General features: G+C 35.9%; 2 protein-coding genes across 2 annotated transcripts; one reads left to right on the top strand and one right to left on the bottom strand.

The window, feature by feature from the left end:
* Positions 1-1,130: 1,130 nt before the first annotated feature.
* Positions 1,131-3,162, top strand: LOC145114687 (protein NRT1/ PTR FAMILY 1.2-like). Its single transcript, XM_079050767.1, has 4 exons — positions 1,131-1,224; positions 1,316-1,533; positions 1,681-2,216; positions 2,298-3,162. The coding sequence occupies exons 1-4, from the start codon at positions 1,131-1,133 to the stop codon at positions 3,160-3,162; spliced, it is 1,713 nt and encodes a 570-aa protein (XP_078906893.1).
* A 79-nt stretch (positions 3,163-3,241) lies between these two features.
* LOC145143937 (uncharacterized) lies at positions 3,242-5,233 on the bottom strand. The gene is made up of 3 exons (XM_079074833.1): positions 4,926-5,233; positions 4,672-4,812; positions 3,242-3,548 (listed from the first exon to the last, which is right to left on the bottom strand). Exons 1-3 carry the CDS (start codon positions 5,073-5,075, stop codon positions 3,384-3,386), a joined length of 456 nt encoding a protein of 151 aa, XP_078930959.1. The 5' UTR covers positions 5,076-5,233; the 3' UTR covers positions 3,242-3,383.
* Between the last annotated feature and the right edge of the window lie 7,577 nt (positions 5,234-12,810).

Genomic DNA, 12,810 nt, shown 5'->3' with positions numbered 1-12,810 from the left:
TTTAATAATTTTACCACTAATTACTCATCTAGACTTATTAACGTGTTGTTCTTAGTTGATAAGAAAAAAAGCAAGGAAACTTCTCATTGTTTGTTGATGGGTCGTTTTGAGTTGATTTTGATTTTTTATGTATTTTACTAAACTAGTTAAGTTAATAGTTATAAGTAAAAGATTTAAAGTATTTAACAATTTATATTAGGGATACAACGGAGCTGAGCTCTCCGGGATCAACTTATTGGGCGGTCTAATTGAGGCTAAGCCCAAGCTTTAGATATTAAGCTTGTTCAGGCTCACAAGCCGGGTCCAGTGCTCAAGTGGTGGGCCCTAAGACGGGTTTATGTGGGGCCATCCAGAGAGTGTGATTTACTTTTTTTATTTCCTTTCTGTTTTTTCATATTTATATTTTACATGTACTAAGGGCGTGTTCGGCAAAACTAACTGGTAGCGGGTAGCTTGTAACTTGTAGCGTTTTGTTAAACGCTAAATGAAGTAGTTTTTGGATTTGGAGCATTTTGTTTAAACTAAACGCTAGAAGCTTGTAGTGCCAAACAAGACTTTTTGTTCAAAACGGAGCGTTTTGTCAAACGCTAGAAGCTAGAAGATCTCAAAAGCTCCTAAACGCTCCGTGCCGAACACGCTCTAAAAAAAGTAGCCAAAAACTAGTCGGTAAATACCACTAAAAACAAATTACTATTGTTAATAAACTTTTCAACAAAACCCGGCCTACACCCACGTGGCTCATGGATACTAAAAACAACAGGAAACATCAGCTATAAAACGATCATTCCAACAATCCTATCCTACTAAACTAAAGCTAACACCAAGACCAAGGCCTTTTCTTTTGTCACATACCAAAATCCAAACATATATACATAATCTATTACTTTTGCACAACTGTTTACAAAGTTCATGTCAACCATATAAGCATGCAAAACAAATCGTCAGCAAGAGAGAATTTTAGTTTCATGTACAATTCCAAGATACTTTCGGCAACTGTCTAGATGATCTATTGGCAACTCATTCATTAAAACATCACTCATGATCGGATTAAGACAATCTATTGGCAAAACTGGTTATTGATGATGCACTTATTGTTCTCTGTGTTCTTTTCATATCACACATAAAGATAGATGGATGTTCCTTTGACAGAAGAAAGTGAAATGAAAGAGAAAAAGTCTACAGGAAGGCAAAAGGGTGGTATAATAACCATGCCATTCATCTTAGGTATTCATACCTTGTCTATTTATTTTTTCAATTTGATTGTGAAACTATATTTACTCATAGTTTTGTGATTGGTTACAACTTATGGCAACAGCAAATGAATCATTTGAAAAAGTGGCAAGTTTTGGTCTACTCCCAAACATGATTATATACCTTATGTCCGATTACCATACAAGCGTCGCCCTCGGTACAAACATCCTCCTAATTTGGTCGGCCGCCACCAATCTCCTTCCCATCGCCGGTGCTTTTCTCTCCGATTCCCTTCTCGGCCGCTTCCTCACCATTTTTCTCGGTTCCATCTTCAGTCTCGTGGTACAATCCTACGTACTCTCTTTATAGTTGCACATTCAGACCGGGCCATGGTCAATCATTCCAGGCAAGTCCGGCCCGGTCAATGTGCAACTGTAGTTAGTTCCTACTTTTGAACTAACTACGAAACCATTGTTTATGTGTTTCCAGGGGATGATCCTTCTATGGTTAACTACGGTGATCCCGGGAGCAAAACCTCCGGTTTGTAATGTTCGGGTGCCAGGATCCTGTGCGTCACCGACACCTCTCCAGTATGGTCTCCTCCTTTTGGCTTTTACTTTTATGTCGGTTGGAGCTGGAGGGGTACGACCATGTTCGTTAGCATTTGGGGCGGATCAAATAGACCGTAAGGATAATCCGAAAAGAGAGAGGGTATTGGAGAGTTTTTTCGGGTGGTATTACGCGACAGCTATTGTGGCTGTTCTTATTGCGTTTACTGGTATTGTTTATATTCAAGATCATCAAGGATGGAGAGTTGGTTTCGGGATCCCGGTCGTTCTCATGTTCTTGTCTACTCTCGTTTTTGTTGTGGCTTATCCTCTTTACTATAACGTAAAGGTCGAAAAAAGCATGTTTACTAGCTTCTGCAAAGTCATATCCATGGCTTGGAAAAACAGACACCTCACATTACCCTGTTTGAGTGTGAGTGATACGAATGGAAAAACTATGCCCACAGATACCTTGAGGTAAGTCAATCAATATGTTGTTGCTTTCTAATTCTAGGTAATATTGATCTTTGACTAAATCAGTTTATGGTACCTTTTAAGGTTCTTAAACAAGGCTTGCATAAGTAGGAAACCTGAAGAGATGAGCAAAGTCTGCACAATAGAGCAAGTTGAAGAACTAAAGGCGCTTATTAAAGTGATGCCATTGTGGTCTTCAAGTATCATGTTAGCTGTGACCATGAACCAAAGTTCATTTCCAGTCCTCCAAGCCAATACAATGGATAGACATATCACTTCAAGCTTTGAAATCCCAGCAGGATCCTTTTCCTTCTTTGTAATCATAACCATAATGATTTGGGTCATACTATACGACCGAGTTATCCTCCCTTTATTGTCAAAAATCAAAGGGCAACCGGTATACATAAGTGTGAAATTACGAATGGGGGCAGGTCTTGTTTTTGGAATAATGGCCATGGTGCTTTCGGGAATTGTAGAGCACATAAGGAAAACTAAAGCAATTGAAGAAGGGTTTTTGAATGACTCTAAGGCAGTGGTGAACATGTCAGCAAAGTGGCTTATTCCACAGCTTGTTCTTATTGGATTAGCAGAGGCGTTGAACATAATAGGCCAAACAGAGTTTTACTATTCTGAATTCCCAAAGAGTATGTCAAGCATAGCATCTTCTCTATACATGCTTGGGTCAGGTGTCGCAAGCTTACTGGCTAGTTTGATACTAAGCACTGTGGATGCTCTTACTAAAAGGGGTGGAAAAGTGAGTTGGATATCTACTGATATAAACAAGGGTCATTATGAGAGGTACTATTGGCTTCTTGCTATACTGAGTTCAGTGAACTTTTTTTATTATGTTGCGTGTAGTAGGGCTTATGGTCCATGTGCAGATAAAGTTGTACCAAAAGGTGAGAAAATTGACAATTCAGGCGAACATGTGGCGCCCTCAAGTAGCTAGGATCAGATATGTATATGTTACAAAAAAAACCATGGGTCTCTCAAGGATTTATAATCTGTTGTTATATATGGATATAATATTAACTATCATACAAAGATTAACTTATTCTTCATTTTAGATGCTATGTGGTATAGACTTTACATACAGAGAGTTTAAATATGGGGATGAAAACAAAAAGTTGGGAAAGATGAATAAAGATCATAACATGTATGAGTGGTTACTTAGAGCTTGCTTTTTCCAGCCTGTAAACTTTTGAAAGGAATCACACGCATCCATTGTTTCCCGACAACCACCTTCTCTTTACTGCCTTTCTTTTTTATATCAATCACTACTGATACTAGATTGCCCTTTTCTCCAACCACATTTGCCTCTATCTCAACTTCTTCCTAATTTTTTTGAGAAAAAAGCCGATGTCAAAGCAAAAGTTGTTACTAACAAGTGAGTGATAAACCATAATAGTAAGCAGCAATTCTCAGAGTAGAAATACATTTAGACTTGTTTAATCATTAGGCAAGCAGGAAAAAACTCATTAGTGATTCTGAGTCCAAACATCAACATGATTTAATGTACTCCAGATCATCTATTTGATTATGAACTAGTAGTTTGACCATGAAATGAACATAACTAGGGATGTGCTTCGGGCCGGAACCGACCAGACCAGAACCCGAAACCCGAATTGGATGAAAAGTGGGAACCGAAACCCGGACCGATTATATTAATACGGGACCGGTTCGGTTCGGGTAATACGGGTTTCGGTTTGGTTATTAACCCGAAAGGACCGAAATAACCCAAATAAACATTTACACTATGCTTCTGAACCAAATAACCCAGATAAACCGAAATGACCCGAATAACCTAAATAAACCGAAATTGCCTGAATAACCTAAATAAGGAAATTCTATATCTAGTTCAAGAAAAAAAATATTAAGTTAATATATTATTTCTTGAACTAGATATAGAATTTCCTTAATTGTGTTATTCGGGTCATTTCGGTTTATTTGGGTTATTCGGTTCAAGTGACCATTCACTTTCCGGATCGGTTTTTTTGGCCCGATTAAACATTTATTCGGGTAACCTGGACCGAATAACCCGAAACCCGAATTGGGCAAAAATAGATACACGAGAACCGACCCAAATAACTTATTCGGTCCTAATTCAGAGGTTGGTCAGGTCTGGGTTTCGTTTCTGTTCGGATATTTAGTCCAAACGCACATCCCTAAACATAACTATGCAGAAAGTCAGGAAGCATGGAGCAGAGCATTTACAGCTTGAAAAAGCATGACTGTTGACACTTGACATGAGGATTATGTATTAAGTAAAAGTTTAATTTTCTTTTGGTGAAAGTTGTTAGACAATGGGGTAAAAATAGGGTGGAATTGATGATTAAATCCTGATATCTAATGGATCGTGTAGTTGGTGATACCAACAAAACTATGGTTTGAGAAAATGGACCGAGAATTAATTAGTGAACAGGATTAGAGAAGAGAGAGAGGTGAAGAAATGGCTTACATTGACCTTAGCCGACGAATAAAAGGACATAGTGAAATCAACAGTTGCCAGATTGCATCCACAATACGAGAACACCGCACCTGCCGCCATATCGTCGATCAAAACCGACATCGCTCCGACGTGCCAGTTTCCATTTTCATCCTGAACAGAGCAAATAAGTAAATAAATTACTCACCAGTCACCACGAGATCGTAAATTACTGGATCAATATGATGATGAATGTTGTTGATGGCGCAATCGATCAATAAACTCACCGATAGATGATCTGGAATGACGAAATCGCAACGTATCAAACCTATCTCAACACGATCAATCCGCATTCCTTGAAGTGCGAGGCCATCCAATTGGACCTTTGAACTGTTTTCGAGCCATTTCTTGGCTGCTTTTGAGTAATCGACTTTCATTCTGTCGTTATTCCGGCAACCACTCCGTTCTGGAACGATGCCGAGTTCAGTTATGGAAGATTACCGTGATGAGAGGAGGCGTGACGCCAACTTCGTTCCGTGTCTAAAGACATCGCTTTTTGGCTTGATGGTTGTGGTCGTGGACTTGCAATCGGGGGACGACAAATTCCGAAGTCTTGGGATTTGGGAAGATATTTTGTGAACGTTGAAAATAGTATTTCCAGTCCTCTTGGTTTATACATTGTCTCATATTTGCCCCCTCATGGAAGAAAAATCAATCATATTAGTCCCCTCAATTTGCCGTTTTAGGTCCATTTGATAGACATATTTCCAGGCCTAAACAGATCTTTCTGGCTGAATGAGCCGAAAAAACTGTTTGATTTGCACATAAAAAAAATGTCTTCCCCGATAAGATATGTTTTTCCCATAAAGTTCAAAATCATATCTTTCTGACACATTACATATTTTTTTTCTTTTCTTCGAGCATATGATTTAGGATGACCATTTCAATCAGAACAACATAGTAATACAGTTATTTTTCATCACTCAACAGAGTCAGTCAGATGTACAATCAAACAATATGGTTTCTTTCTCAGTCAATAAACTTTTCTAGACAACACTTTCTCATACAACAACTATCAAACGAGGCATTAGTCTTTTTATCAACTTGCAGGTTTTCGAACATTAGCTAGAAAAATTGTGAGGGTGGTTGAAATTTACAAAGCAGTTAGTAAATTATTTATGATTTTGTATTAAGTTTTATAAATTTTATTATAGATTTAAAATGAGAGTTGATTTGTACATAACCATTTTTTCTTTGTATACAACAATTTATAGTTAAAATATTATATTATACAACCTCATAAAATATAAATTGTTGTATATGGAGAAAACATGTTGTATACAAATCACTTCTTTTTGGAAATTATGGCAGACTGCTAATTGTTCCTTGACGCCTCATAGAGGTCAAAATCAAATGAGAACATAAAAAAAAACATAAGAACAAAAAAGTTTTTCTTCCAGATACACGTATATTATCATATTAAATACATCAAAATAAATATATGTTTAAATGTAAAAAGTCAATATTGTCACGAACTATCATATATATTCATATATATATATATATATATATATATATATATATATATATATATATATATATATATAAAGAGAGAGAGAGAGAGAGCGCTACGTTCAGGTATTCAAACTAATTATTGTGTTATTGTATGCATGAATGTGGGCCAATCAAAATTAAATAATTAAATGAATAAATAAGGGTAATTTAGTAATTTGTTTAGTAACTTCCAAAAATAATCCCTATAATCATGGTATTGACTTATAACCTAAATAAATAAGGGCGTCTTTGCTTTCAACAAGTGAATCCACTTAAATGATTAGGGCTTTTAAACCCGTGTTCCTTTTGATCGGGCAAAGATGGACGAAGGCAGATCAACGAGCGCAGGTCACGGAGACTCAAGAAATCGGGTGCATGAATCGTTTGGGGGCGCTGTCGATTGGTGGAAGGCCGAGGTTGCGTTTCCGGTGGTGGTAATCGATCACTTATAGTGGTGGCTTATGAACGGAACAAACATAGTGAAGGCTCACAGAGGGCACAATGATTTGCCGATCGATTGCGAGCGGAGGAAGCGGCATAAGGCAGTGACTGAACGATCTATCGGGAGGAGAATGGTCGTCTCCGGGGCTCAATGAGGCCGAAGACAGGAAATGGGAATTGCAGTGAGGCTGTTGTGGCTTCTGTGGGTGTAGCGAGGACTCAAGCAGCCTCTCGACTGTTTGCTTCGTTTCCAGTAGCAAGGGGCGAACGGGGAGGAAATCCGGTGGTGTTTGTGAAGAGAAAAAGAAGAGATTGGTGTGAGGATTGGTTCGATTGAAGCGACAACGACCCCGGGAGAGTGTTCAACGACATTTGTTCAATGGGAATAAACACGAAGAAATGGGAAACAGTTGGATTGAAGGCTAAGGACGAAGCAACAATAGGTAATACTCTTGATTCATTCATTTTTTTTGTTTGTGTCGACTGGTATCAATGGATGAACTGGATGTTTGGTTTTGAGTGTTTTTACAGAAATTGATGGTTGAACGGGTGTTTGGGTTTATTGTTTTGCTTGACAGGAACAAGGAAATGTAGAACAAGAGGTTCAACCTTGTGTTTCTTACTGGGAAAGCAACACCTCCAAAGGAGGTGTTCTTGGCTGATTCACGAACCAGAAAAGGAAGGGTAAAAAGGGAAAAGAGTTATACATACGGGTATAGAACATACTGATCCGTTCTACAGGTTGCATGTGAAAGTTTGTGCTAGGCCACTGTTACATTACACATACAAAAGGAAGGGTAAAAATGGAAAATGAAGGGTAAAAAGGGAAAAGAGTAATTACCAATGAGCAAGAGGGGTAAAAAATGGTATCATTTCATATCAAATTTACTTCTTCTTATATGATAAAAATCAATTTGTTTCTGTAGATGATTCAATGGATGATATTAGTGAGATTCCAATTCTATTGGAATGGAATCACGAATTCCAATTCTGTTGGAATGAAATCATGAATTCTAATTCTGTTGGAATGGAGTATGGATATTTTCTCACTAATTTATGCATGTTCTACAATTCTTGGTTATTGGTTTTGGTGCAATTCACAAGTCCACATATTTTTCCAAAGGAATTTAGTTTTTTATTTTTCATTTGCTAATGCATTATTGGAATCTAAACTACAATTTGGTTTTGTTTTCATAGAAGTTGATGCTTGAAGAACGGACCACAGAGTTGAAAGTGATTCTAAGCAACATTATTCTTTTAGAATGTATTAATGTCGTTGTTAGATTTTGATGTTTTCTTTCCCGTTTTGAAAGTTTTTTTAGTTTTATTCTTTAACAATAAATGTAATTCTTAACAATTGTTACCCGTATTCTATAAGAAATAATGTATCTTTTGTTTTTATTCTTCAATTGATTGTTCAAGAATTTGTTATTCTACAAGAAGTTTTTAAAGTCATGATCAAGAAATAGGTTCAAAAATATTTTTATTATTTATGGTTCAAGAATATTTTTATTTTTGAATATACTCATAAACATATTCTGTCAGAATGTCCGAATTAAAAGAATTACAATTCGTAAAATCGGATTTTTAAAATTAATAGAATCTATAATTCCTTAAAAAATGCAATGTTCATTTATTAAATCTATATTAATTGACTAAAATACCTTTGTAATTAATTTAAATGATATTTTTCAATTATATTTAATTCAATAATATATATTAATCACTTTCTTAAAATAAGTAAAATTGATTGGCTCACATTTATGCATACAATAACATAATAATTACTTTAAATAGAATAACTTAAGCCTATATATATATATATATATATATATATATATATATATATATATATATATATATATATATATATATATATATATATATATATATATATTGAACTGTATGTAGGAAGATGGCACCATTTCATTGAAACATATGTTTATTTTGATGTTTTTAATATCCAAATGTAAGTATATTTCATTGGAAAAAAGTTATTTTTTCACATTTTTTTAAGTTCTAATTTGATCTTTGACCCTATGCCATAAATGATCGTCAAAACATTACTCATTTACCCATTGTCTTGAAAGTGCTAAAATGACAAGTTTTTCAATGAAATTATTGAAACAACTTTATTTTATTACTAAAACCAGTAATAGCCAGTTATGCATGTTTCTTGCCTACCTGGCATCATATGTGACACTCATGGGATAATATATACAAATCAATTTGGAACGATGTCGCTTGCTTATTTCTTACATGAGTACTACACAAAAAGAGAGCAACTAGTCTTATCGCTCCTACAAACACCACCCTTTGGTGCCAGAACGCTTTTGCGCTTGAAGTGTATTGGAGGCAACTAAAGAAGATTGATGGAAACCCTATTCTAAACCTTAATTTACGAAACTCCAAAGCATGAAGAATAGTCTCTGAAGATCGCTTATTTGTTTGTTTTGGTACGACCCGTACTTTGATGTTATATATTTTTAATAAACCACTTAATGTGTTGAAACTTTAGTTTTTTATTTTCTTTTCCACATGTTATTTGTGTATTTCTATACGAGGGGTTTCTTTAACTATGGATGTGAACTACATGGGGTATAACAATTTTTTGGATATCTAGACTTCAGACGAATGTTGATCTTTCAACCATAAAAGCATATTACATGGATGTTGTAGAAGTTGGCAGTGATCTTATACGGTTGAAAAACTACCATTAGAGTTAGACATGAAACATGAAAAGGGCATTCTTCATTGTGACATTGAGTGTATTATTCATTATGACATTTAGGTGCAGTTTTTCTGAAGCAAAAATTCATGAAGTCTGCGGACCACCTCAGCAACCCTATGCAGTAGAAGAGATGGACCAAGCGGCTGCATACTGTAATAAGAAACGTATTTGTTTTTAACATCTATATGCTGCTGCAGATATTAAAAAATTAAAAATAAACTGATTTTATAAAGTGAAAATAGTTTTTTAATACCGAAAATTTAATAGTATATGACATTTCGGCAATAATTTATGATTTTCAGTAAAAAATAATTGTATTTCAACAAAAAAAAAATATATTTAAGCAAAAAATAATTATATTTCATCAAGAAATTATCATTATTCAATATAAAAAAAATGAAAAAAAAAATCAACAAAAACAAAAAAAAAACAAAAAAAATGTGAAATAATATTTCAGCAAAAATAAATAAAGAAGAAGAGGTTGTAAGAGGCAATACAAGTGTTGCGCGGCGAAGCACACGCGCAGAGGTTTTTTACTCCGAAGACTTTTAAAAAACAAACTGCTGCGAGATGAAAAGTGATACGTGTGTGCTGCGTCGCGCAACAATAAGAGGTCTGAAGAGGTTTTTTCCAAAAAAACAAACAACACCTTAGAGTGTAGTTCATCTCGCGAAGAATATGGTGTCTCGTACTAGGACAAAACACATCCTTACGAGATACCACTTTGCTGTGACATCCCCAAAACCTCGGCCAGAAAAGACCGGTTTCATTTATGCTTTTTAAACATTTTCAGAGTAAATTCTTTTGATTTAAAAGAGTTGCAGAATTTGTTCCCAAAAACAAAACATGATAAAAATAGATTTTTTTTTTATCAAAACATTTCATAAAGAAATATAATTTCATTTCATAATAAAAAATCGGGATGTCATGTTCCGATACAGACCATAAAGCATAAACGATAACATTACAAGTCATTCAACAAATATATACATATATAGACTTGTAGACAAAACAACTTGATGATTCATCCATCTTATGCCATTGCGCCACTTCCTGTAATACAAGTAAACTGAGTGGGTCAGGCTTGGGGGCCTGGTGAGCATATAGGGTTTTCAACCCACAATAAATAATTATATTAAATTTCACCAACCAACAATAACCCGATTACCCATTCCCGTTATCCTCACTTTATGTCCCTAAAACAACAACTATTACAAGGGACCTAATCTAGGATTTTCATCGGGACGGACATTACTGCAAAGGGGCTTCCTTAGCAATAGATGTCCTAAAGGCAACCATGAGGGGGATAGAGTACACCGGTGAACACATCGTTCACAACACCTACAGGTTATGAGCCTGCTAGTGTTCCACTGGACTGTCTAGAGTGAGTCCGTGGTCGTCATCCATACTCTGCTAGATGACTAGATCAACAACAACATCGAGGCCTCTCATCATTTTATTTCATCACACACCAACTGTCTACCCATGTTCTACCCAACATATTAGTAGATAAAATATATACATTTGTATACAGCTTAAAACCTGTACAAACACCCATTCAACAAATAGTTCAAATAAACAAATAATATATAAACACGTAGCACGTATTTTATAAAGAATACTTCATATCTATGTGTTAGAAGAAAACGAATATACACTCACTTGATAAGACAATGATCGGACAGCACCTCGTCTCTTAAAATAAACTTTTCCGATAAAACCGGGATGTTTTTCTTGAAAACCGGGCTTCTCGCGGGCAGAGTTTCGGCTCGGAAACTTTACTTCTCGGGATCTTCGGGACTTCGGAACTTGCTTCGGGGCTCGGGAATGATACCGGGGCTTCGGGATAATTCTGGCACGAAAACCGATGCAAAACGAGAGAGAGAGAAGAGAAAAAGAGCAAAAAGATCGGCTGCCCTCGCACCCTTTATATAGGGGCCGAAGCCTCGCATTACGCTAGGCGTAATGCTCCGGTACGCGGGGCGTACGCCTCGGATCGTCATCGCTTACGTCATCGGAGTACTCGAGTGCGAGGCGGGTCACGCTTCGGTGTACGCTGGGCGTACTCAACTACGCTGGGCGTAGTTCAGATCAGACCAACGACTCCATCGGATAAGCTTTGGTATGCGTGCCACTATCTTCAAAAATTCATAACTTTCGCATACGAGCTCCGTTTTCGACGTTCTTTATATCCACACGTAGGTGAGACTACGCTCTACAACTTTCGCTTAGACTCCGTTGGCTAATTTTGACTTTATTTTCATTATATTATTTTTAGTAGGCCGGGACAGGAAAATTCCGTTATAAAATCATAACTTCTTCATCCGACGTCCGTTTTCGTCTGTCTTTTTACCGTTGCACTACCATTGACGAGATCTTCGATTCTCGTTTAGATTGTTTCGGCTAAAAACCGCTCGATCTCAAATCGAGTATTCGGGCTGCACACTGCTAAGTCGAAACTTCGGAAAATCATAACTTCCTCATACGAAGTCAGATTTGGGCATTCTTTTTATGCACGCTCTCGGTTTAACATATTCTACGACTTTCGTTTAGATTGCTAAGGCTAAATATCGCTCTAACGTAAATTCCACTTTTTACGTCATTCAGCGTTGCCGGTTCTGTCGCAAAACTTCGACAGGTCATAACTTCTTCGTTATAACTCGGATTTCGGCATTCTTTATATATTCGGAAACCTCGTTTCAACTACTACAACATCATCCATAGATATCGGCTTTATCTAATATTTCATTTTAACGCTTATTTTATTCTTAATTAAATTAAGACACACAATTAAGCACATAACACATAATACTCAAATAATACACTTCTATTATTTCAAAACGGGTTACAAAGGTTAACCTAGACTATTACAACAACATTAATGCTTAGCCCAGAAACATGGGCGTTACATTTGCCAAAGAGCTTGTTTGTGATGGTACATTGTCCTTAAAGAAAATCTTTGGTACAAAGAATCCAATATATATGTTTACTAATCTGTACTAAATTATACGTGTTGATATTTTATGGATATTTTTATAATTAAAATAGGACAAAAGATGTTAAATTTCTTTATATTTATATTTTGTAGGTAAAAAGTTCATGTTGATGAAAATGAACGAAAATAGGCTCAAATGGAGCTAAATTGATGAGTTGAAGCTAAACAAGAAAATGCTTGCAAAATTATAAATTCGTTGATGGACCCCTCTGTTGTGTTTGGGCCATATCTTTTGACTCATAACTCCAATTCAATATCTTAGATATGTCTTAGGAAATAGATAAAATTGAAGGGTTTTGAGCATTCTAACACTCCTATGGTGTACATGCAACCCTAGAAACCTTGGATCTATGTTTTTCTATGATACATGCAAATTTGTTTTTCCAAGGTTTATAACCTATCTAACATACATGGGGATCTTTTAAACATAAAAGTTAGTAAGAAATACATA

The sequence above is a fragment of the Lactuca virosa genome, chromosome 1 (genome assembly GCF_052849685.1).
Source record: "Lactuca virosa cultivar CGN04683 chromosome 1, Lactuca_virosa_CGN04683_v6, whole genome shotgun sequence".
Taxonomy (NCBI): Eukaryota; Viridiplantae; Streptophyta; class Magnoliopsida; order Asterales; family Asteraceae; genus Lactuca; species Lactuca virosa.
Note: the sequence above shows the minus strand (reverse complement) of the source record. Positions and strands in the feature narration are given on the sequence as shown.

Excerpts from the sequence above, each read along its gene's own strand:
- LOC145114687 (XM_079050767.1), top strand. The coding sequence starts at position 1,131 with ATGGATGTTCCTTTGACAGAAGAAAGTGAAATGAAAGAGAAAAAGTCT. Across the intron at positions 1,534-1,680 it reads GTTCCATCTTCAGTCTCGTG|GGGATGATCCTTCTATGGTT; the intron begins GTACAATCCTAC and ends ATGTGTTTCCAG. Across the intron at positions 2,217-2,297 it reads ATGCCCACAGATACCTTGAG|GTTCTTAAACAAGGCTTGCA; the intron begins GTAAGTCAATCA and ends GTACCTTTTAAG.
- LOC145143937 (XM_079074833.1), bottom strand. The coding sequence starts at position 5,075 with ATGAAAGTCGATTACTCAAAAGCAGCCAAGAAATGGCTCGAAAACAGT. Across the intron at positions 4,813-4,925 it reads TCATTCCAGATCATCTATCG|GATGAAAATGGAAACTGGCA; the intron begins GTGAGTTTATTG and ends TGCTCTGTTCAG. Across the intron at positions 3,549-4,671 it reads ATTCGTCGGCTAAGGTCAAT|GAAGAAGTTGAGATAGAGGC; the intron begins GTAAGCCATTTC and ends CAAAAAAATTAG.